This window comes from Notolepis coatsorum (genome assembly GCF_963971535.1).
Source record: "Notolepis coatsorum genome assembly, chromosome: 10".
In the NCBI taxonomy this organism is placed as follows: Eukaryota; Metazoa; Chordata; class Actinopteri; order Aulopiformes; family Paralepididae; genus Notolepis; species Notolepis coatsorum.
This window is the reverse complement of record NC_140174.1, coordinates 12,588,086-12,614,943: the sequence shown is the minus strand read 5'-3', so window position 1 is coordinate 12,614,943 and position 26,858 is coordinate 12,588,086. Positions and strand designations below refer to the sequence as shown.

At 41.6% G+C, this 26,858-nt stretch overlaps 1 protein-coding gene across 1 annotated transcript in view; it reads right to left on the bottom strand.

Moving 5' to 3' along the window:
• phkg2 (phosphorylase kinase, gamma 2 (testis)) overlaps positions 1–26,673 on the bottom strand; it is a 32,436-nt gene extending 5,763 nt beyond the window's left edge. Inside the window, exons 1-8 of the mRNA XM_084322440.1 lie at positions 26,506–26,673; positions 14,621–14,732; positions 13,393–13,568; positions 12,413–12,467; positions 12,215–12,280; positions 1,606–1,769; positions 1,343–1,433; positions 161–314 (exon numbers count right to left, since the gene is read on the bottom strand). Coding sequence (XP_084178566.1) covers positions 161–314; positions 1,343–1,433; positions 1,606–1,769; positions 12,215–12,280; positions 12,413–12,467; positions 13,393–13,568; positions 14,621–14,715 — 801 coding nt within the window. The 5' untranslated portion in view covers positions 14,716–14,732; positions 26,506–26,673. The remainder of the gene's footprint in view (positions 1–160; positions 315–1,342; positions 1,434–1,605; positions 1,770–12,214; positions 12,281–12,412; positions 12,468–13,392; positions 13,569–14,620; positions 14,733–26,505) is intronic.
• Positions 26,674–26,858: the final 185 nt, after the last annotated feature.

Sequence of the window (26,858 nt, the reverse complement as noted above, 5' to 3'; positions counted from 1 at the left end):
AGTTGGCGCATGAGTTGAGTGCAGCGCATTCTTGTGTGCACGCGCGTGCACATCCGTGCATGTGTGTGCGCGTGCTCCTGCTCACAGACCTGGTTGAACGGCGTGCAACCCTGTCCCATGACCAACGCACCACTGGTCCCAGTGGAGCCTGTGAACTCACCAGGTCCTTGACGGTGTCGGAGCGGTCGTCCCACTCCGGGGAGCTGAGGTGGTAGCGACCCTCCATGATCATCCTCAGCATCAGCATCTGCTTGCGGTGCCAGAAGGGCGGGGAGCCGGCCAGCAGCGTGAAGAGGATGACGCCACACGACCAGCTGGGGAGAGGAGGGAACCATGAGGGAAGGACCGGGAACAGGTTGATTACACTAAGGCTATGTTTGCTATGTGTACTACTACTAGGGTCCGATCCGACTTTTTCAGTCCCGATACCGATACCTGGGTTTGAGTATCGGCCAATACCGATCCGATACCCAGTCAATTTTTTTCTTTTTTTTTTTTACAAAAAAGTAAAAAAAATCTTTTATTTAATCCACATATTTTTTTTTTACATTTTTTATTAAAATATATTTTGTTTTTAAGAATTGTAAAGGATCACAAGTGTGTTTTTGATTTGTTGTAAACAAAGACAGAAAATAAACTTCATTCATTCAATTAATAAACTGTATGCCTCACTGTCACTGTGTGGAAGAGACTGGGATCATTCTTTTGTGAAAGGCAACATCAGGCTTGACTTAAAACATTACTTTCCTAGGCGGTTAGGTGGCCGAGCGGAGATTGCGTTCGTCACCAGCCCCGGAGCTGAGCTGGATTTGCCTGTTCGAATCCAGCTCACAGCTCCGGGGTTGTCACCAGCTTGGCTGGCCGTCTGCACTGATACAATTGGCTGTATCAGAGGGTGGGAGAAGCTATATATATACAGATATAGATATAGTATCTACAGATATGTAGATATATAGTATCTACAGATATATAGTATGTACAGATATAGATATAGTATCTACAGATATGTAGATATATAGTATCTACAGATATATAGTACCTACAGATTATGTACAGATATAGATATAGTATCTACAGATATAGATAGATATGTACAGATATATAGTATCTAGATATGTACAGATATAGATATAGTATCTACAAATATGTATAGATATAGTATCTACAGATATAGATATAGTATCTACAGATATAGTATATAGTATCTACAGATATGTATAGATATAGTATCTACAGATATAGTATCTACAGATATAGTATATAGTATCTACAGATATGTAGAGACAGATTCTATTGACAAAAGGATCTCCAGCCGTAATGATTGACACAAAATAGAACTCACAGGTCGACTTCTTTCCCGTAGCCCGCGTGCAGCTCATCCATAGAACATCTCAGTATTTCAGGGGCCAGATATCCAGGCGTCCCACAAAGCTCTGATTTAATTTAAAAAAAAGAAGGGACAAATCAAAAGAGCTCATGACTTTCTTCTACAAAAGCAAGAAGCCACATGCTTTGCCCAATTAAATGGATTCAGAAAATGGCCATAAAAAAAGAAATTCTTTGTCTAAATATTGATTTACTGCGGTGGTCTCTGTGTGGAGTTACCTCGGAGGCTCTCTCCCGGCTGCAGCTGGACGGAGAAGCCAAAGTCGGACAGCTTGATGTGTCCCTGGTCGTCCAGGAGCACGTTCTCCGGCTTCAGGTCCCGGTGGACGATGTGCAGGGAGTGGAGGTACTGGACGGCCTCCAGGAGCGCTCGCATCATGTACCTGGAGGACGACAACAAGGGCTCAGTGAGAACCTGACGCTACCGTGTTCTGCACAGAGGAGAGCTCCCCGAGAAGTGTGGGATATAGTGGATATCCTGAAGAACGTTCTCAGTCAACCGAGATCCAGTTAATAACAAGGTTTATCAGGATATGGAAAGGATAACACACATGCTGAGGTTACAGGAAGAGAAATTTGGGGAAAGATGGGGAAAGTGGGAGGATTATAAAAGGAACGAGAACGACATCACAGAGGAAGAACCAAATGCAACACAAGAGAGCGAAGGGTAAAGGAGGAAAGATGTTCAAGCAGGGTCTATGAACCCATGTCACACACCTGTACTTTAGTTAATATTATCTATTTTGTTTTTGGGATATTACAAGTGCTGAATGCTTTTATACCTTATTATTTATGTCTGTTTAACGGTGTGATATTAAATATTCAGGGATGATGTGGTTTGTGTATGGGTGAAACAAAAGGCAAAGTGAAAGTTAATAAACAAGAGAAAAAAAAAGAAAGGAAGAAGGAGAAGGGAAGTAAGAAACTCAAGGAGGGTCTCTGGACCCAGATCACACATACAAACCTTAGTCAGCATTTATTGTCTTTGAGTAGGAATTACCTGTTTATGCCTGTTTAAGGGAGATACACAATCAGCCTTTGTATCAAATACCTAGAAAACAACAGTAGGGGAACCAGACAACTAACCATGTGATACCCATGTAAATATTTATGTGCACTGTTTTTTCTTTTTGTTTTTATTGTGATACTAGTCTCTTCATTTTTTATTATTTATTTTTTGTAAGTGCTGTCTGTCTAAATAAATGTTAATAAAAAATTTAAGTTTAAAAAAAATAAAAATAACAAGGTTTATTAGTCAGACAGATATAAATAGTATTTAGAGAGAATGGCTGAGGCTCTCGCCCAAGGTGATCAGCTGAAATTGCCCAGATAGAGAACCTAGATGGTTGTCGGGAGGAGCCCTATATAGTGAAACGGGGGGGGGGGGGGGGGGGGGGGCAGAACACTCACATGATAGGTCAAACGAGTTAGGGGGGACGGGACAGGATAGGGGACAAAGGAGAAGGGAGGGGGGTGTCTTTACATGAGAGTTGGGGAATCAATATATTATTCCACAGAAGCTACCGTACCACAGTCTTTACCCTACGACCTTACACCACATTCAGATGCCTTTATTGTCACGTCATTCAGTACCTTTTACAGCAAAAAAATTTTTTAAATAAAGAGTGAAATTCACTTTCTCTGGTGGTTTCTCGACCAAAGCAGCATCCGATATAATATAAATAAGATAAGATAACAGCAAGATGACTATATACAGTTCAAAAAAAATTGTGCAGTGTGCAGATAACAGGATGCAGATATTACACTATAATATATGACATTTTTTTGTCTACGTACTTCGACTTCTATTTTATACTTGCTATACTTATTTTATTATCTATTTTTGCCTAGCACAGTCTCTGGAGCGAAACAGAAAGAAGCATTTTGTATAAAAGTATTCTGTCCTTCTGTATGACAACTAATAACGAAACTTCAACTTGAAACTTGATAATATAAAATATAAATAACTAAATACACCACAACAAGGGCTTTGTGAAAATCAAACAAATTCTGCACCATACCAAGGAGAGCTCCGTGAGAGCACTAGTGTTGTTCCTACGTTACCACAACCTTTACCCTACGATCTTACACAAGACAAAAGCATCACAATACCCAGTAGTAGGGACGTCAAACTTTTTCTGGTAAAAATGTTTGGTGAAGGTGCCAGGTCATACATTTTTCTTTAAACCACATCAGTGTTAGAATACTATTATTTATGAGTATTGGAATCTTTCTTTTGGTGTTTTATTTAGATGCTTAAAATAAATCTATAATTTAATTCATAATACCTTGGATCTCGTTTTGGATTTTTTGGAATGTGCGTGTTAAAGACACTACCTGGTTGACCTACAAGAAGCCATTACATTAAAGTTTAAAGAAAAATTCTACCATGAATGGAATTCCACACAATGGAGTTGAACTTGGAACAATACAGACAACAATGAAAACAGTGAGTAAATCAAGGACAACAATGAAAACAGTGAGTAAATCAAGTTAATGAAGAACCAAAGATGCTCATCTACTGTCTACCATTCATCTGTTGTTGGAAGCAAGTGTTTTGAAGCTCAATGGAGATCATGATGTCACAACTGTGAATTAATTTACAAGTAAATCAAGTTAATGAAGAACCAAAGATGCTCATCTACTGTCTACCATTCATCTGTTGTTGGAAGCAAGTGTTTGAAGCTCAATGGAAATCATGATGTAATGAATTTACAAGTAAATCAAGTTAATGAAGAACCAAAGATGCTCATCTACTGTCTACAAGTAATCTGTTGTTGGAAGCAAATGTCACAAATGTCACAGAATCATGATGTCACAACTGTGAATGGATTTACAAGTAAAGCCTCACTGGAAATTAGGGATGCACCGAATGGAAAATTCTTGGCCGAAACAGATACCGAAAATAGGAAACAGTTGGCCGAAAACCGAATGCCGAAAGGCCGAAAATGATTAATATAAATATATATATAATGTTTTTTTTTTTTTTTTTTAGCTACCTGATTATGGCAAAAGACATGATTATGGCTAAACTTAACTTAAATAATATTAATAATCACTATTATGGGCCCATAAAACATTTATTCAGCACTTTTGAATGCATACATTAATTCCAGACTGTTAAGACTAAAAGACTACAACGATTGATGACGACTTCCTGTCCTCGCATTTCCATTTCCGGTTTAACGATATATTTTCAACAACAGATTGCTGCTAATTAAACACTTCATTTAAACGGAGTAACGTTAACGTTATGTCGAGTTCATACGTGTAGTGTAGTATGAACTTGTCATAATGTTAACATTACTCAGTGTCCACTGTTGCTGCCACCGTTGCGTCGCAGATGGATGGTACACTGTTAGCTCCGTAGCTAATCCGCTCCTAGACTACTGATAGCAGTACCGTTAACGTCGGAGCTGATCAATACTCCGGTTTTTTCTAATTTAGTTTAGAACCGGGTTTCGGGGGGCATCCCTACTCCCAAGAGAATAAGAACACCACTGGATGGCAAAGCAAGTTGGAATGGAAGTGAGCAAAATAATTTTCATGAATACAAACCATCGTTAACACAGAAACATCCTCCAGCATTACAGGATGTATCCAATGCCACTGAATACATGATTCCAAAAGGGAGACCAAGTCTTTGCAAATCAAGGCCCCATTCTCCTGCTCTGCATACAAGCTTGAGACAAACACCATTGACCAATACAGCAGGTGCCAATGTATTTGACTCTCAAAGAGCAGGTTACAGACAGGATGATGTGAACAATAACCAGAATGCTCTTGCTAATGCTATCCAAAGACAAAATGACATCACTCAATTCCTGATAAAGCAACAGCAGAGCTCTCTACTGCCAACAAGAGACATACCAGTGTTTAGTGGTGACCCACTTCATTATAGGTCATTCATTAAAGCCTTCCAACATGGGATTGAGAGTAAAACCGATAACATGCAAGACAGACTTTACTATTTGGAGCAGTACACAACAGGCCAACCGAGAGAACTCATTCGCAGCTGTTTACACATGGATCCTACAAGAGGATACAACAAAGCAAGACAACAGCTTCAGTTAAACTTTGGCAATGAGATGAAAATAACAACTGCCTATATGGATAAAGCCCTGAGCTGGCCAGTCCTTAGAGCAGAAGATGGTAATGGTTTGCGTTCCTATGCACTGTTTTTGAGAGGCTGTTGTAATACAATGCAGGATATGGAGCACATGATGGAGTTGGAAAATCCAACGCATCTCAGAACCATCGTCTCAAAGTTACCATTCAAGCTCTGTGATAAATGGAGATCAGCCGTGTGTGACTTTCAGGAAAGATACGAAAGAAGAGCCAGGTTTGGAGATCTAGTAAAGTTTGTGGAGAAGCAAGCCAGAATAGCATTGGACCCAGTCTTCGGGGACATTCAAGACTTTGCAACTCAAAAACCAGGTACAAAGCCTAAGTACCGTAATTCCTCTAATAGTAACCGGGTCTCAAATACAAGCCGGGTCTCTATTAATGGCCGGGTGCGCTCTTGAGCTAAGCAATTATAAGCCGGCCTCCTAATACAAGCCGGGTTACTAATATACTGAGCTGCATACTGAGCTAGTTACTTGATTTCACTTTGAAAACGTTGAAATGACCAGTGACCACCTGTAATTGCACTGTTTACTATTTCATACAGTACTTGGTTTCAATAAATGAACCCAGTACATTTTACTGGGTTCAAACTGACACAAAATGTTGATTTATTCATTATGATCCGTTTGAAAATTTGAAATATAGGCCTCCCTCTTATACAGGCCTCCTCCTAATACAAGCCTGGTACCCGCTACAGTTGAAACAAATACAAGCCGGGGTTACTATTAGAGGAATTACGGTATACAGACTCAACGCAAAAAGCTAAACCGTCCAGCAGAGGGAGCAGTTTTGCAACAAAGATAACTGCTATACCAGAAAAAGTTGTGGAGTCAAGCCTGACTAGAAACAAAGAACAGGACAACATAGTGGATGCTTCTAAAAAACGCTGCACTTTTTGTGATAATGGGCATGCATTGGAATTCTGTCAGAAGTTGAAACACAGACCAAACGAGGAGAAAGTTAAGTTTCTCAGAAGCAAAGGACTGTGTTTTGGAAGTCTCACAAGGGGACATATGAGCAAGAACTGTCAGAAGCGCATGACCTGTCAACAATGCCAGCGAAACCACCCCACTCTGTTGCACAGAGAAGTTGAAAATAAAGGAAGCATGCAAGCAGAGGTAAATGTTTCCAAAGAAGCCACCAAAGACAAAGCTCCAGTAACCAGTGCAATGGTCTCTCTAGATCTCAGCGGCTCTACTGGGGCCGGTAACAAAGAATGTGCGCTTGCCATTGTACCAGTTCAGGTAAAGCTCTCGAAAGGAAGCAAGATTGTGCACACATATGCCTTTCTGGACAATGGAAGCACCGGTACATTTTGTACTGAAAAGTTGATGACGAAGCTAAATGCTACAGGAAAAAAGGTGGAGATACTTCTGACAACAATGGGCCAAGATACCAGGCAGTCGAGGCTTGTTCCCAGTTTTAAAGTTTCTGGACTAGAAGTGGCTGCTCTTGAGAGTGATTCTTTCCTGCAATTGCCAGACTGCTATACTCAACAAAGCATTCCTGTCACAAAGGACAACATTCCTACAGAAGACGATATCCGACAGTGGCCATATCTAATGGATGTTGAGTTAATGCAAATTGATGCCGACGTTGAGCTACTGATTGGTGTCAACACACCTAAGGCTTTGGAACCATGGAGAATCGTCAGCAGTGAAGGTAATGGGCCTTACGCTATAAAGACTCTCCTTGGATGGGTGGTCAATGGACCACTCCATGATAACATCGGCCTGGATGAATGTGGTCATCCTAGCATTAGTGTCAACCGTATATCCATTGAAGGAGTGGAGGAACTGCTAATCAAGCAGTATAATCAAGACTTTCTAGAGCAGCATGATACAGACAAAAGCGAGATGTCCATGGAAGACCAAGAGTTCATGCAGATTGTGTCCAGGTCTGCTATGCTAAAAGATGGGCACTATCATTTGAAACTACCCTTTCGGAAGAAGGATGTAAAGATGCCTAATAATCGCCCATTGGCGGAGCAGCGAGCACTGCACCCCCTGAAAAAGTTCAAAAAGAATAACACATTCTTTGAGGAGTACAAAGGCTTTCTTCAGGATGTTATCGACAAAGGATATGCTGAAATGGTTCCCCAAGAGCAAGTAAAACGCGACGACGGGAAAGTGTGGTACATTCCACATCACAGAGTTTACCATCCAAGAAAGAAAATAATTCGTGTTGTGTTTGATTGTGCCTCATCTTTCCGGGGTGCATCCCTGAATCAAGAGCTTCTCCAAGGACCTGATTTAACAAACTCCCTCATCGTCGTGCTCCTCCGTTTTCGCCAGAGTCAAATTGCCCTCATGGCTGACGTGGAAGGAATGTTCCACCAGGTAAAGGTAGCAGATGAAGATGTTGACCTGCTGCGTTTCCTCTGGTGGCCTAATGGTGACATCAGCCAAGAGCTTGTTGAGTACAGAATGACTGTGCACCCGTTCGGTGCCGTATCATTTCCAAACTGTGCCACCTTCGCACTGAGGAAGACTGCGGATGACAATCAGGATGACTTTCCACAGGAGGTAATCAATACCATCAAAGAGAACTTTTATGTGGATGACTGTTTTTGGTAATTGCTGCTTATATTATATGGGCTCCATTTCTATTGATAATTGCCTTGCTTGGCAATTAGGGGCCGGTGTGTTGGAGCCATTCTATTATGTTCTTAGTGTATCTATCATTTGTTTACATTTTGTTTCTGCCCCTCTGTAGTCATCTACCCCACCTAGTATCCAAAGGCCGGTAGTGCATGTTGAGAGTGGGGGGCGGGGACTCTTGGAATCTCAGGTGGTTTAATGAGCAGGAAGAGAAGGCCTAGGCATGGTAAAAATGTTTGGTGAAGGTGCCAGGTCATACATTTTTCTTTAAACCACATCAGTGTTAGAATACTATTATTTATGAGTATTGGAATCTTTCTTTTGGTGTTTTATTTAGATGCTTAAAGGGGAACTATTTTACTATTTCTTTCACTATTTGGGCACTTTTACACAATTCCTGTGAGTCTATGGAACACCTCTGTAATATATATATTTTTTTTATTCATTGTTTTGTATTTCTAATCAAGTCCTCAAAAACAGCATTTTTCTACCTCAAGATCTTAAGCCGTTTTGAGCCTGGGCTCCAACCACAATGGTAATGGTTCTGGTTCGCCTGAACATTAACATGCAGCGGTGTCTCTCTGACATCACAAATCGCGCACATTTTCAAATGACTCAGTTCAGTGAGGGTGAATATTGTGAGAGGAGAATTGGAAGAATGCGCCAATATGAGAATTTTGAGACATAGATCATATTAATATAAGTTCACATAGCTAGGAAACAATGCTAAACACTCAAAAAGGCCATTTATAAGATAGTTCCCCTTTAAAATAAATCTATAATTTAATTCATAATACCTTGGATCTCGTTTTGGATTTTTTTGGAATGTGCGTGTTAAAGACACTACCTGGTTGACCTACAAGAAGCCATTAATTACAATACAAAACATGAAATATGACATATACCGTACATACACAACAACATGTGCTCCCGCTTTTCTATGCTAATGACCCTTTATAGGGGAACGTTTTCTAAAAGACCAGCTTTTATCTGCTGCTTAAAATACCTCAGATTGGTTGTCAGTTTGACACTGATGTCGAGATCGTTCCACTGTGTGGCACCTATATATGTAAATTAACCTTTTCCCACTTTACTGTTAAAAGCAGGATGGCTCACATCTGCTAGAATGGTTCTGGTGAAAAAATGGTGCACTTCGCTTACCTGAACATAAAACATCTCTTTAAAAATATGGGGACCACGCCATATCTGATTTTATGAACCATGGTCAATCTGGCCATGGTAACCCTGGATTCCACTGGTAGCCAGTTGATTTCTTTAAGTTGGTTCCTACCTATATGGTCTCTGGGCCCCAACCCTAATATGACCCTGATCAGTCTGTTCTGTGTCGACTGTAGTTTGTTTTTTTGGGACTTGATTAGGCCCTCGTACCAAGATGTACAATGCAAAATGGCACAAAATAAGCGAGTTGGCCACCACTATTTTTGTGTCCTTATCTAAATACCTTGCTGTCCGTGCCAAAAATGTTGTTAGTCCAGAGACCTTGTTCAGTACCTGACTGGCCATGTTTCGGCCATCTAAGTTACCTTTCAAGATACAACCTAGATATTTCACTGATGATTTTGCTGCTATGTAGTCAGAATTTAATTTGACCTTGAATTCCGTGCTCTTTCCTAATTTGTATTTGGAGCCAAACAGAATTTATTCTGTCTTCCCAGAGTGTAAAGATAGCTATCTATAAGCCAAGAATTAACATTTGCCAATTCCTCGCTCAGTGACAGATCTACAGAAACAAACAAACAAGAGTGGCTTGATCCTTATGTGCCATTAGCAGAGCAGAATCATCAGTGTACAGCAGTGGTGCCCAACCAGTCGATCGTGATCGACAGGTAGATCGCGGGCTGATTTCAAGTAGATCTTGATTAATAAAATTAGATAAAAAAATATATATTTTTTTTTTTGCAAAATCAACTCTGCCTCTCCTTGTTAACTACAACAAGCAATGCTGTTTGTTATTTAAGATGAGGTCGGACTCGGCACTGACAGATTTGTGTTCATTATGCTGCTTTTATAAAGCCTCAAATGACGGCTTACAATATACAATTTTGGCTGGTAGCTCTCGGCTAGGTGATAAATTAAAAAGTAGATCTTGGTTCAAAAAAGGTTGGGCACCCCTGGTGTACAGGAATAATTCACAGTTACAGGCATCCGTGTAACTGTGTATACTGTATACTAAAAATAGGGATAGACCTAGAATGCTTCCTTGAGGAACTCCACATTCCATGATGTTAGGGTCGGACAAAACACCATTTACCTCTACCCTCTGTTCGCGCCCTGACAGGTAGGATTCAAACCACTTGCATGATGCCATGTCTGCCCCCAGGGCCTCAAGCTTGCTCAGTAACCTATTTTGGTTCACTGTGTCGAATGCTCGCCGTAGATCGAGCAGCACCATACCACAGAGTTTCCCCATTGTCAACCTCTTTCCTTATTTGTTCTCTTAAATATAATAAACATGTGTCGGTTGAGTATGATTTTCTAAAACCTGATAGGAGTTTGTACATTAGATTGTTCCTATTAAAGTACTCGTTTAGTTGCTCATTAATTACTTTCTCAAAAACCTTTGACACAGAACCCAAAATTGACACTGGTCGATAATTACCAGGGTAATTTTTGGCTCCTTTTTTATACAGGGGGAGTATTTTGGCCTTTTTTAGGTCTTGGGGAAAAACACCCTGTTCAATGGATAGGTTGACGATGTGAGTGATACTGGGAGCTATCTGCATTGCAGCATCCCTTAAAAAGAGAGGAGCTATACCCTCCAGGCCTGTGGCCTTAGCGCAACTTATATCAGAAAGCATCTGGGAGACCACCCCCACCTCAACCCTCTGCAGGGAGAATGAGTTGGAACACACCCCCACCTCAACCCTCTGCAGGGAGAATGAGTTGGAACACACTCCTTGTTTCCCATACAAATCCCTGACCCTGGTGAGGTTGGCAATTTGGAGACCAGTTCTGCTGCCACATTTGTGAAGTAACTATTGAATTGGTTTGCCACCAATCAGACCATCTCTTCATTAATCCTAAGGCCTATCAAGTTTCAAGTTTCTTTATTAGTTGTCATACAGAAGTACAGAATACTTGTATACAAAATGCTTCTTTCTGTTACGCTCCAGAGACTGTGCTAGACAAAAATAGATAAGTATAAAATAAGTATAGCAAGTATAAAATAGAAGTCAAGTACGTAGACACAAGTGTTCAGTATGTACATATATACAATGTTCAATGCAGAGTAGAAGTAACTGAGTTACTTCTTGCTGCCTTTATTATTATTATTGACTTTATTGCCTGTGGCTAGTTCTTTTAATGTCTTCCAGAGCTTCTGTGTGTTGCTTTTATTCTCCATTATTTGATTTTTATAATGGGTCTGTTTTGTACTTATAATGAGCCTCTGAGTCTTGTTCCTCAGCTCCTTAAAAAGATCAAAATCTTCTACAGAGTCCGTTTTGCGATACTTCTGATGGGCTTTCTCTCTGAACCTGATTGACTCGAATATTTCGCTGTTAAACCAGCGGCTAGACTCCTTTTTTTTTTATCCACTTTTTCTCCCATTTTCTATATTTTCTCCCATCCCAATTTCGTATCATCCAATTCAACCCTCCCCTGTCACGGACACTGTTTCTTGCCTCCCACAAGCCGGCTGCAATGTGGACTAAGTCATACATAGCACAAGTCCCCTCCGGTACTTGAGGTAACAGCAGTCGCATCTTTTCACCTGCGCAGCTCGATCTCTCAGTGGCGAGGAGTAACGCGTGGGAGGCTCACGCTGCCCCCGACACTTCCTGATTCTACTGCGCAGGCGCACCAACCGACCTGTAAGAGTCGCTGTCCACAACGCCCGATCCCCACCCATCAGTTTCCCACCCCCTAATACGGCCAATGTGTATTAGTACGGACGACCAGCTAAACTGAAAGCAAATGTGGAGCGCTGGGCTCGAACTGATGAGCCCAGCGTCTCCAGCATTTCGTGGCGAGCGCCTTGCCCACTACGCCACGTAGCCGCCCACCAGCGGCTAGACTCCTAAACATTTTCTCTTCTGCCGCTGTGATTCGTTTGACCAGTTTGGCGTGTTGAAACTCACCTGGTTTCCTTCTCGCTCAGAGTGACCTTCTCTGTGAGGTAGTCGAACAGCTCTCCTCTTTTCATGCTAAAACGGAGGAGAACGAATGTGAATCACGACAAAGACTTCGCTGCCGACATTTCCTTTATCGGGGAAACGGGGGGGAAAGATTGACTCATTGTATTTCTGCATAATGTCGATTAGTATATTCATACTCACAGGTCAAACACTAAAAATATGAAGGTCGCGGACTCGTAGGAATCGATAAGAGTGACTGGAGGATAAAAGAGAGAAAACAGCTCTGTTAAAATACTGAATCCTCAGAGAGATTACGAAGAGTCTTGCCGTCCAACAGAGAGGAGTACAAACAAACACTTTCTCTTCTTTTTGTGTGTGTTCTTTCTATCTTTTCTCCCATCCCCCAATTTAGTCGTTATGACAAATGACCTGGACGTTACGCTGCCCTACTGTTAGTTTGGGGAGGGTATGTAGACTATCATATGCTGCCATACTGTCAGTCTGGGGAGGGTGTGTAGACTACCACATGCTGCCCTGTCGGTCTGGGGAGGGTGTAGACTACCACATGCTGCCCTACAGTCAGTCTGGGGAGGGTGTTGTAGACTATCACATGCTTCCCTACTGTCGGTCTGGGGAGGGTGTAGACTACCACATGCTGCCCTACAGTCAGTCTGGGGAGGGTGTTGTAGACTATCACATGCTGCCCTACTGTCGGTCTGGGGAGGGTGTAGACTACCACATGCTGCCCTACTGTCGGTCTAGGGAGGGTGTAGAGTAGACTATTACATGCTGCCCTACTGTCGGTCTGGGGAGGGTGTAGACTACCACATGCTGCCCTACAGTCAGTCTGGGGAGGGTGTAGACTACCAGATGCTGCCCTACAGTCAGTCTGGAGAGGGTGTAGTCTACCACATGCTGCCCTGTCGGTCTGGGGAGGGTGTAGACTACCACATGCTGCCCTACAGTCAGTCTGGGGAGGGTGTAGACTACCACATGCTGCCCTACTGTCGGTCTGGGGAGGGTATAGACTATGACATGCTGCCCTACTGTTGGTCTGGGGAGGGTGTAGACTACCACATGCTGCCCTACTGTCGGTCTGGGGAGGGTATAGACTATGACATGCTGCCCTACTGTTGGTCTGGGGAGGGTGTAGACTACCACATGCTGCCCTACAAACTCACTGATGGAGGGGTGTCCCTTCACCATGTTGAGGACCTGGATCTCCTTCAGGGTGGACGTCTTCACCTCGTCCAGCTGCTGGATGGTCATCTTCTCGGCTGCGATCTCGATGATTTTCACGGCCAGCTCCTGGCCCGTGTTCTTGCGCACACACCTGCGCACCACACTGCTCACACCCCTGCAAAGAGAACACTTGTTGGGATACAGAACGTAATATGAACGCGGTACATAGTACACACACCTAGCCTTGCACACTATGTACAGTACATAGTACACACACCTAGCCTTGCACACTATGTACATAGTACACACACCTAGCCTTGCACACTATGTACAGTACATAGTACACACACCTAGCCTTGCACACTATGTACATAGTACACACACCTAGCCTTGCACACTATGTACATACTATTACTACACACACCTAGCCTTGCACACTATGTACATACTACACACCTAGCCTTGCACACCATGTACATAGTACACACACCTACTGTAGCCTTGCACACTATGTACATTGTACACACACCTAGCCTTGCACACTATGTACACCATATGTGTAAATTTAGGGGGAGTTGCAGGGGACATGTCCCCCTCAATATTGAAAAAAGGTAAATTTGTCACTCTCAAAATATAGCTAATATGAAAGACACCCCCCCCCCCCCCCCCCCCCCCCCCCCCAAAAAAGAGATAGAAAATAAGGTAAAAACAATTATATATCCTTCTTAAAAGTTACTTGTCCTTTTGGACAAGTTATGTTTTTGTAGGTTTTTATTGATTTTTGCTACCGGGCAGTCCGGTAGAGAGAGAGAAAGAGAGGAGGAAATGGGAGATAGACCGGGGAAGACATTCGGCAAGGATCACCGGGTCCGAGAGTCGAACCCGGGTCGGCCGTGTTGCACCGTAGTGCTGTATGCGGTGCGCCACTCGGGCGCCCCTATATATATATCCTTCTTGTAACTATATATAACCGGCTGTAACTAATAACTATATATAATAATACAGGAGAATAAATATTTTAAAGTGATACAGAACGCCTGAGAGCCTTACTTCGTTATATTCCATTATATTTGTGTCAGCAGGGACCTGAATGTTGTCTTTTCCTTTACATAAAGAAAGACATTTCCACCATGCACTTAAAGTCCCCCCCCCCCCCCCCCCAATGTGGAAACCAAACCTACGCCCAAAGTGTATGATTATATCCAGGCGTCTTTAAAATAGACTCACCTTCCTATGACCTCCTTGGGGTCATACTTCTGGTAGAATTCCTTGGCCCCCACCCAGTCAGGCAGTTCATCTCCAACGATTATGTCTTTGGTCATGATGACGAACTAAAAACCTGGGGCAACAGACGGTGAGGACAGTCAATCACAAGCCAATCTCAGAAGATTTTTTTTTTTCGTTCTCAGAATATTACATTTATATTTCATGGTTTTCAGAGATTGATCACAGACATGTGTTCATAACAATATAATGATTTTTATTCTAGTCAGCATGAAGCCATGCGGATAACATTCTTGGATTTGCCGAGTTGTGTCACAATACCAAAACTTTGACTTTGATACCAGCCTAAGTATCACGATACCGGGTCTAAAAACATAAAACATCAGGAAAAGTAATGGAATATATATATACACAGTATACAGTATATAAGAGAGAGAGGGGGGAAATTTTACTTAACTCGGCCTAGACTCTGCTATGAGCAGCATATTCTAAAAGTATTGATACTAATGGAGTATTGGACTGCTTTCAACGGCTGGGTATTGCGATATTTTTCTAGTATCTGTGTATCATGCAACCCCATTTGCTGTTGATCTACATAGTAGACTACGGTCAGGTGCAGACACTGATCCACATCTGTTGCATGTGTGTAGCAAATGAAAAAAAAAATATATAATAATAAAATTATAAATAAATAAATATATATATTTTTTTAAATAAACACTAACCTTCTTAGTTCTTACTGTCTTATACTATCATGCACTCTTCCTACTATACTAATATGTCTCTACTACTATGCACTCAACACTGCAGCACCCAAGTTTCAGCACTGTTTGATGATAATTGCTACTCAACTGAAAGAGTTCCTTCGTGCTGACTTGTGACAGTGGCATTGTTCGTCAAAGTCCTGAAAATTAGCCCAGGACTCAGACTCGAGTCCGAGTCCTGGACTTGAGTACTACAACACACTGGTATAGACATATTAGCATGATAAGGAGTAGTATAAGTAAGTATAGTAGAAAGATAATAAGGTGCATAATAGTACAGACAGTAAGAAGGTTTGTTTTTAGTCGACAGTGGAAGAAAATAGAAAATACTAACCTTCTTACTGTCGTATACTACCATGCACTCCTACTATACTAATATGTCTTATGTCTATGCACTCAATACTGCAGCACCCAAGTTCCAACACTGTTTGAACATTGTTACTCAGCTAAAAGAGTTGTACCCTTCCTGCTGACTTGTCGTACAGAACTTGTAAGTCGCTTTGGATAAAGGCGTCAGCTAAATGACTAAATGTAAAAATTGGGTGGGTTTCAGCTGTCCCGACTGTGGTGGGGAGTTCATTATTCCACCATTGTGGAGCGAGGAACAAGAATAACCTGCTTCTCTTTGATGACTCCCCCCAGGAGCTTGGATAGGAGTGGGTCTCTGAGGCGGCCAGAAGATGTAGAACTTGAGGGTCTCTAGGGAGGGGTCAATAACCTGCTCATGGTGTTAGGGGTGGGGGGGGAAATCGATACGTAGTAGTATCGCGATACATGAGCTTCGAACATTAAAAAAAATCGAAGTGTAAAAAAAAAATATATATATTTTTTTTTCTCAAATGTATACACGACGGCGACGCCACACAAAACATTAATAAGGCTATGCCTATGCTGCTATGACTAATGTGTTACCAAGTTGGCTAATTTAATTGTAATCATCTGCTTTTGTAGCTGCATTGTCTGATATAATTATAAATTATAAATTAAATATAATATAATTGTTTGCTTGATAGACGAAGGTTGCAACATAATTTTTAGGGGTGGGACGATACATCGATCCAGATCGATATATCGATCTATTATCAATTATCAAATAGGATCGATGCAACGTAAAAAGATCGATTCATATTGCGATACTCTTATTTTGAAAATCCCCTGGTGAGCATATCTGCCCGGCCGCAACAACAACAGTAGCTCAGCGCAGCTCAGAGTGTGTGTAGACGTTAGACAGCATTGCTTCAGAGTCCGCCTATTTTGTGACCCGAAATAAGTGCCTGTTGTTTTTTTCCCCACAGCGGGACAAATGCATCTAACATGCTTTGCATCCTCGCCATTCCTTTATGCCCACGTCACGTTAAATACCTAAATTAACGTTGCGTTAGCGCAAGCTAACTAAGCTAAGCTGATCAGAGCCATATAGAGAGAACAGCAGAGGTCCATTAGGGACTGGGGAAGGGGGGGCATTCTCCCTGTGTGTGTCTGCGTTTGGAAAGAAGGGTTTTAGGTTGCTCAATTTATCAAAAACTTGGCACTTTACAGTGAACAGGTCTATTTGTATTAAAAAAACAATAAATCGTTTTTCATTTAAATGTCTGTAAGAGCTCAAAAATAAAAATGTCAAATGATATTTCCGTTGCCTTTTTTGAGTTGATCTAAATGTTACTGAATGGGCATATAATATCATCTCATATCGATCGCAGGAACCCGAATCGTATCGTGGCACACTTTGTGATATCGGCAAATATCGTATCGTTGTCCAAATAATCGATATTGTATCGTATCGTGATGAAACTGGTGATTCCCACCCCTAATAATTATGTAATGTCATGTCGTTGGCTGTGAGAGCAGCCCCACTGCACCCAGGCAGCGCAGCAGAGTGAAACCCTGTTGGCTGCGTCACAGTCACGAAAGGGGCTACTTAATTAATTAATCCAATCCACTTTATTTATAGAGCACATTTAAAAACAACAAAGTTTACAAGCCCCAAAAAAAATATTATAATTAGTATTTATTTATTTTTCCGAAGCTTCGAATTAAAATCGAAGCTCGGCCCCGAAGCTTCGATTGCCAAAAAAAGCTTTGAAGGTCAGCCCTACTGGCAGGTTGAATAAACTCGTCAGAAGGCCCAGCTCTGTTATCATGGCGGAGGAAAGGATGGTGACCAAGATTACTTCCAAAACTAAACAGAGCAATAACATTACACAGGTCAAAAATAGATGATATAGCACTGATAGTCAAATACAGAACTGAGGAACTATAGACTGTTGCTCTCAGGGAATGTTTTGATTTATTCAAAACAAAGAATAATGGGTGTCTTGTTGTTTATTTATATAAAAATATGTTTTTCTCTCTGTAGTAAGACAGTTTTATTTTAAATGTTATTGATATTGAGATTATTGATGATATTGTAAGAAAGGGGCAGGACTAGATAAGCTGTGCTTCCTTCTGCCTCTTTCTTTTCCAACTCATCCTTGTTTGTTTTTCTATGGACAAAGACGGACTCATTTGTTTATGTTTACATTTAGTCTTTACTGTGATTTGTATGTTTGCTCCGTTCAAGATAAATGAAGATCAAATCAAATCCATCACGAACAATGTCTCACACCCTTGTGTGTTGTTTACAAATAATTACCTGCACATATCGTTTGAATATTCGGTGCACCATGAGCGCCTTCTACACCAGAGTACACTTTGCTGCTCCCCGTGTTTACGTGTGTTCGACTGGCTTCCCCTTTTAGCGAACATGTACTTACTTAGTTTCCCCGATACGTAATCTCAACCTGTTTACATATTAATACTACAGCTCTGTACATACACCTGATTCTGGTTTCTGACAAGAACAAGTTACAGGTTGAAAAAACCCTCAGCTCAGAACTCGGCAGAATCTGCACCTGGCTCGCTGATAACAAACTATACAAACTATTACACCTGGGTAAAACAGAGTCCATTCTCTTCGGATCAAACAACAAACTCAGCAAAACCAACAGCTTCTCAGTTACAGTGGCTGTGGGTGACAATATTGTCACAAGGAAAGATGAAATTACATACCTGGGTTCCTTCCTAGAGGCAAACCTTTCCTGTGACAAAATGGCATCCAATGTAATCAGAAAAGTCAACCAACAAACTAGATTCTTGTACCGGATCTCCTCTGGTAAACAAGAATACCCTGAAGACTCTGGCAGGAGCACTCATTCAAGGGTACTACGACTATGCTTGCACCTCATGGTACTACCTCAAAGGCACTAAAAACAAGATTACAAACATCACAAAACAAACTGGTCAGACTACTGCTTGACCTTACTCCTAAAACCCACCCCACCCCCGCCCATTTTGACAACCTAGGGTGGCTTAGAGTAGACGACAGAGTACAGCAACTTGCAATGGGCCTGGTCTACAAGATACACTACACCACTAAGGTACCCATGTACATGTCGAAATACATCCCAAAGGTCAGTGAATACCATGACCACAACACCAGAGGGAGTTCCACGAATCATGTTCAAGTTCAACCCAGATTCGGCACAAACAAGGGTCTAAACACGTTTCGCAATTATGCCACATCAATGTGGAACGCCCTACCCACAGCCGTAAAAAAATGTGAATCCCTACCACCTTCAAAAAAGCTCTCAAAGAGCACCTATGGGAAGCTGCAATTCGAAACTGGCCTCCATAAATGTACAAACCCCCCCTCCTAATGTACAGTTTCCTCCCCCTCGTATGTATATTATCTGTTTAACAGTACTGTATATTTATTTGCATATCTTGTATGTCACAAATATAACAGTACTGTATACCTGTATGTCATGTAATGTCATAAATGTCATGATGATATATATCTGTATATCTGTATGGCCCCCGTAAATGTCCAAACCCCCCCTCCCACCCCCTCCTAATGTAGTTTCCTCCCCCTCGTATGTATATATTATCTGTTAGGATCTCTGTTTAACAGTACTGTATATTTATTTGCATATCTTGTATGTCACAAATATAACAGTACTGTATACCTGTATGTCATGTAATGTCATAAATGTCATGATGATATATATCTGTATGGCCCCCGTAAATGTCCAAACCCCCCCTCCCTCCCACCCACCCCCTCCTAATGTAGTTTCCTCCCCATCATCGTATGTTATAGTTTCTGTTTAGGATCTCTGTTTAACACATTCGGGACGGGCCGCGTATATATCCGTTATCCATGTTTCGAATCCATGCTTAACACTTTGAGTGCCACTCACAGCTTTTCTCGGGTTTACGCCCCGACCGTTGAATGCCACGGTCACGAGTATTCTCTGGTATTTTATTTTTTATTAGCGATCTGAAATCATATTGCATCACGCGAGCCTACCGTTGGAGATCCAGGGACCGCCGGCGCTCAGATGTGAAAAAAGCGCCCCCTATCGTCTCCCAGATGGTAAATCAACCTTTTGGAATGGACTCAATCAAAGTGAATGGGAGAACGGATTTTTGACTCCACATTTTACTTCTCACTGATGCAGCCGGGGTCTACCAGAGTTCATTCTGGAGCCTCTGAGCCGCGGATCATGTGTTATACTGTACACACGATGGATCAATACATTTATCGATTTTTTTCGAATGGCGATCGGAAATTGGAATAAACCATTTGGATACCATCTGACCTCAGGTAAGGAATCTATGTTATCAGTGTTAGGATAATCAGACTCGTTTTCACGGATATATAAGAGTTTATGTGATATGTGATATGGCTGTTTTGACTGTAAAAGCCATGAGGAAATAAGAGCAGTGATTATCAGCGCACGGCACGAGCGTGCGTGCGCACACATATACTATCGATCATCTAGCGTTTATTTGAAAACGATTCATAAATAGGCAGACAAATGACAACGTTCTGGAATATTCCAGTAAAAGGCGATTATCATAGGCATGGGTTATTTTTCCCCGGAAAACGGGTGATTTTCAAAATGCTATCAAACGGAAATGAAGCGATAAAAATACAATCTGCCTTGCCAATGTTGACTGGAAAATGAGTCTTTGATAAGCGACGGGCAGATTAGACACATAGCCATAATTTAAAACATAGATTAGGCAATATTAAAGTTAACATTGGCCGTGGATGGTGGCATTCAACGGGGTAAAAAGGAAAACACGGCCGGCACTGAAAGTGTTAAGGGACCAACCACGGATATCTCCGTGGCAAGGTTGTTTTGGCTTTTATTCCATTTTAATAACCTATTCAAGGTCGCCGAGCTGCACTGCAAATGTACCCTACTCTTTGAATTCGAAAAAGTGCATTACCGGCCAGATCCTCTTAGGGGCGCTGTAATGCAGTGTTCCCTGTGGCAGAAGTTGTCTTTTTTTTCTGGATTTCCAATGTAGTTTTCTACTCACCTGAAGCGATCGCTATTGCCTGTTGCACGGAATATGTTTTGGATCGCGGATTTCACGATGCAGTAAAGGAATTTATCATCAGCCAATGGACATATCGATCTACCAGATGGCGATAGATAACTGGGAAATGGTGTGGGGGATCCAACCGGCTCATGGTAAGATCTTTTTCACGTAAATTACATGCTGATCAGAGCTTGTTATGATACTCAACCAGCTGATCAGCGTATGTAGCTACTGAGACGAACACGGTTATTGGTAATCAATAATCAGAAACGACGTCCCCCGCCCCCCCCTTCCATGCATTCATGCTTGAGGATCGTACAGATCATATGCAGTTTGAGTTTTAACTGTAGCTTCTGTATAACCGAAATGCCATTGGAGTAGCTATTAGCCCTTTATCCAGCCTTCCAGGAAATATACTAGACCAAATCCCGTATAACGCTTATATTCACGGCGCTATAAAATGAGAACGTATTGATGAAAATTTTTTTTCTTTAAGCCATTTTGAAGGGACGGTTTATGGACTCAATTGACAATGAGAATGGACAGATAGCAATACTATAAAGTATAGATTTAGCTCTACAAACAGCCCCACGGACTGTGCAAGTCTGTTTACATATGCTGGCCGTCTACAGTGATTTTAGACGCATCCAAATGGCCGCCAATGTGTTAACACTAACAGTACTGTATATTTGCATATCTTGTATGTTACAAATGTAACAGTACTGTATACCTGTATGTATGTCAGAAATGTCATGATATATATCTGTATGTTGCGTCTTTATGTCTTTAATGTCATTATGAATTGAAAATGGGGGACCCTGATGTAAACAAGACGAAAGTCTTTCTCTGGGCCCTATTCCCTGTACCTGGTTCAACTAAGTCGATCAAAAGTCCCATTATCCAGATTCAATCAATCCGGGATTTTCCTGTTCCTCGAACGCTGATTCAGTCTCGTTCATTCGAACCAGACTTGAGATTCAGGATAATTGCGTGCGGCCGCCTCAGCTGAAAAGACAGGTGTCGATCGCAGAAATCCTGATTTTCTAACGGCATTGATTGATTGATTTAAAACTTTATTAACAGATTGCAGAATGGGTACAATGCAGTACGGCTCAATAGCCTCGCCGACAAGTTAAACGCATAATCTATAGGCTAATTTTAAGTCCCTCATTACCCCAATCAATCAGATTATATTTCTTTAAACGTGCCTGCTGGCAGTAGGCTTATGGAATGAATAATCAAATGAGATCTTGCTAGCGAAAATAATTAGTTCAACTCTTTCAGAATAAGGATAAAAACAAGCCCAAATAGTATATCTAATTGATACGAATTATATTATGAGGATATCTGTACTGTATGTGCTTAGGTATTATGTACTATATAAATACATGGTTTCCAAAGAGAGGCTTGGAGGGAGGCTTGCAGTTACACTATTAATCAGGTTTTAATCTGTTTCAGACCTAATCCATACATGCATTGAATTGATGATTACCCTTTGGTTTATACCAGTGACACCTCATGTTCATCATCAGATAACAGTGCTTGAAAAGATAAATGCATTTTCTCAAATTCATTCATCAAAAACATCAAAGGCTCATTCAATTTATCAAGTCACGTCACAAGAAAGGGGCAGGACTAGATAAGCTGTGCTTCCTTCTGCCTTTATCTTTTCCAACTCATCCTTGTTTGTTTTTCTATGGACAAAGACGGACTCATTTGTTTATGTTTACATTTAGTCTTTACTGTGATTTGTATGTTTGCTCCGTTCAAGATAAATTAAGATCAAATCAAATCCATCACGAACAATGTCTCACACCCTTGTGTGTGGTTTACAAATAATTACCTGCACATATTGTTTGAATATTCGGTGCATGAGCGCCTTCTACACCAGAGTACACTTTGCTGCTCCCCGTGTTTACGTGTGTTCGACTGGCTTCCCCTTTTAGCGAACATGTACTTACTTTCCCCGATACGTAATCTCAACCTGTTTACATATTAATACTACAGCTCTGTACATACACCTGATTCTGGTTTCTGACAAGAACAAGTTACAGGTTGAAAAAACCCTCAGCTCAGAACTCGGCAGAATCTGCACCTGGCTCGCTGATAAACTATCATTACACATGGGCAAAACAGAGTCCATTCTCTTCGGTTCAAATAACAAACTCAGCAAGACCGACGGCTTCTCAGTTACAGTGGGTGACAACTGACAATATTGTCACAAGAAAAGATGAAATTACCTACCTGGGTTCCATCCTAGAGGCTAATCTCTCCTGTGACAAAATGGCATCCAATGTAATAAAAAAAAGTCAACCAACGAACTCGATTCTTGTACCGGATCTCCTCTCTGGTAAACAAGAATACCCTGAAGACTCTGGCAGGAGCACTCATTCAGGGGTACTACGACTATGCTTGCACCTCATGGTACCAAAGCACCTCAAAGGCGCTAAAAACAAAATTACAAACATCTCAAAACAAACTGGTCAGACTACTGCTTGACCTTACTCCTAGAACCCACCTCACCCCTGCCCACTTTGACAACCTAGGATGGCTTAGAGTAGACGACAGAGTACAGCAACTTGCAATGGGCCTGGTCTACAAGATACACTACACGACCAAGGTACCCATGTACATGTCAAAATACTTCCCAAAGGTCAGTGAATACCACGATCACAACACCAGAGGGAGCTCCACAAATCATGTTAAACCCAGATTCGGCTCAAATAAGGGACTAAACACGTTTCGCAATTATGCCACATCAATGTGGAACGCCCTACCCAAAGCTGTAAAGGAATGTGGATCACTACCCACTTTCAAAACCTCTCTCAAGGGACACCTACGGGAGACTGCAATTCAACACTGGCCCCTGTAAATATCCTAACCCAACCCCCTCCAATGTACAGTCATTTACCTAGTATGGTTGTCAATAGTCCAATGTACAATTTTGTTTGTTTGTACAGTGTCTCCCCCCCCCCCTCAATGTACAGTTTTGCTTGTTTATACAGTGTGCCCCCCCCCCCCCCCAACCACCTCCAATGTAGTCATTAGTAGGGGTGGGAATCACCAGTTTCACCACGATACGATACGATATCAATTCTTTGGACAACGATACGATATTATCCGATATCACACAGTCTGCCACGATACGATACGATTCGATTCAGGTGCCTGCGATCGATATGAGCCGATATTATATGCCCATTTAACACAATCAGTAACATTTAAATCAACAAAAAAAAGGCAATGGAAATATCATTTGACATTTTTATTTTTGAGCTCTTCCAGACATTTAAATGAAAAACAATATTGTTTTTAATACAAATAGACCTCCTGTTCACTGTTTTTAGTTCGTTTTTTTTTTTTTTTTCTTCGATATTAATATCCTATTCACTGTCAGAGCTGTATTAAGGTGCAGTACCGGCCAGATCCTGTTAGTGGGGCTATCCCGAGAATGCACCCTCCTTCCCAATCCCCACTTCTCTCTGCCTATGGCTCTGGGTTAGCTTGTTAGCTTACGCTAACGTAACGTTATCTTCGATCTTTAACGCGACGTGGGCATAATGGAGTGGCGAGGATTACTAGTCTTGCTATAGTGACGCTCTAGACGCTACTGCTGTGTGCTGTTGATGTTAAACGGAGTTTCACAACACTGGGCGTGGGGCGATGACGTCGCCGGATTTTCAAAATAAGAGTATCGCAATATGAATCGATCTTTTTACGTTGCATCGATCCTATTTGATTATTGATAATAGATCGATATATCGATCTGGATCGATGTATTGTCCCACCCCTAGTCATTAGGGTGGACGGTATGGGCTAAAATTTATATCACGGTATAATTTGAAGCATAGACGGTAACGGTATATATCACGGTATCATCGTTTTTGATAAAAAAAAATTTTTATTTTATATATATTTTTTTTTTTTTTTATAAAATATATATATTATATAATTAGACTTGTACTTGTATTATCTGCGAGACATCGCCACCACGCAACAAGCTCCACTGTCTGTGTGTACTCTAGTAGCCTCCAGCTACGGCCAGGATTCTCCAGAGCTGCACCTGGACCTATACTCTAGTAGCCTCGAGCAGAGCTACGGCCAGGATTCTCCGGCGCTGCACCTGGACCCTATTGTATTGGTACTATAACGTTAGCAAGCCCTCAGCTCGAATACGCATAGAATCAGTGTTATAAGACATTGATATCAGGAGCTATCTGTAGCTACTGCTAGCCGGATATATAACGTTAATACAACGCCTCAGTGAATTATTTAGTTCAATGGGACATTTCGTTTTGAACGGTGAACTAATTTGCGTTAACGTGAGCTAACGGCTAACGGAGCTATCATACACGTCTACTCTACTAGACTTGATGGAGCGTTTGTTGATGTCAGGAGCTATCGGTAGCTGGCCGACTAGATACCGTTCGGTTAGACAATGCCTCATCATGTATTAAACTAAAAGTGAATAGTTGACTGGGTCATTTTGTAACGGTAGCTAAGCTAACGTTAGCTCAGGGAGACGTCCCGTCCCACTAGACTACTAGTAGACCCGTGTTTACATGCGTGCGGGAGGGGCTGGCACGCCCACTGCGCGAAGCCTCCTAAATAACTTTTTCTAGTTCGCACATATCTATTATCTATGACTAATTCTATCTATTTTTAGGGGCAAATGCGAGTGAAATAGTCGCGCTGTGGTTACATGACGTCATTGCTATTTTAGAGCTGCACTACCGGTTATACGGTATAGTCAAAATCCATACCGTAGAGCAAATTCATACCGTTTATACCGTATACCGTTTATACCGTCCACCCCGTATGGTTGTCAATATCCCAGTGTACCCAACCCCCCCCCCACCCAACCTCCTCCAATGTACAGTTTCTACGTCAAATGTATATACTCCCTTTTCCTGACTCCTTCTGGTATGTCATAAATGTATAGATGTAGCAGTACTGACTATCTGTATGTCATGTATGTCATATATGTCCTGATGAATTGAAAATGGGGTACCCTGATGTAAACAAGACGAAAGTCTTTCTCTGGTCTGCATCCCATTAACAATTGTGTGTATTGAGCTGTACTGTACTGTACCCATTCTGCAATCTGTTAATAAAGTTTTCAATCAATCAATCAATCAGGTACGGGGAATAGGGCCCTGGTCTGCACCTTGTGTGTATTGAGCAGTACTGTATTGTACCCATTCTGCAATCTGTTAATAAAGTTTTCAATCAATCAAGCACTATTACTCAGTAGTACTAATGTACCCGGTTTAATCACCAGTACCTACATTGTATATTACTATTATTGCACTTAACTGTTACATTTGCACTCTGGTTGGATGCCAAACCTATTTTCGTCGTACTGTATGATGACAATACATTTTAATTGAATTGATTAAAAATGTTTATTAACAGATTGCAGAATGGGTACAATACATTACAGCTCAATACACACATTGTTAAGGGGATGCAGACCAGAGAAAGACTTTCGTCTTGTTTACATCAGGGTCCCCCATTTTCAATTCATCATAGTTGAATCTAATCTAATGTCATCTAATCCTCCTCTCTCTTCTGGTCTCTAATTTACTTTATTATGTATTATATGAATTAATACTGTATTTAGCTTCCCTCTCTCCACTGACAAGTCAACAAAGTTGTAATTATTCCACTGTCTGACAAAGTTAGCTAGAGATGTCCTCTACTGTGGGGCCTTGACTCGTCGGGTTTGCGGTGTTCGTGTCGGAAATTACTCACCATTTGCAGTTATTAAATGATAAAAGTCACAAGAAAAGAAAGAAAATATCAAAAGAACCATCAGGCTGCCGATGCCGCGATGGAATCGTGTGGAAGCTGAGCCATAATTGCAGCTGCAGGAGTTAATAATATCTAATGTTGATGATAGCTCGCTGATACTAGCAGCAGTAATAACAACACCCGGAATGTTTACATTCTGCGCATATCCTGGATTCTTCTTGTCCCCGGTGCCCCCAGGCAGGCAGGCCCTGCAGCGCCACCGTGAGGACGGAGTGAAGCATACATGCACGCGGGATGCGTCTATTCGTTTCCTAACGCATTTATGCTTCCGCGTTCGCGTTTTGCGCTCTGAT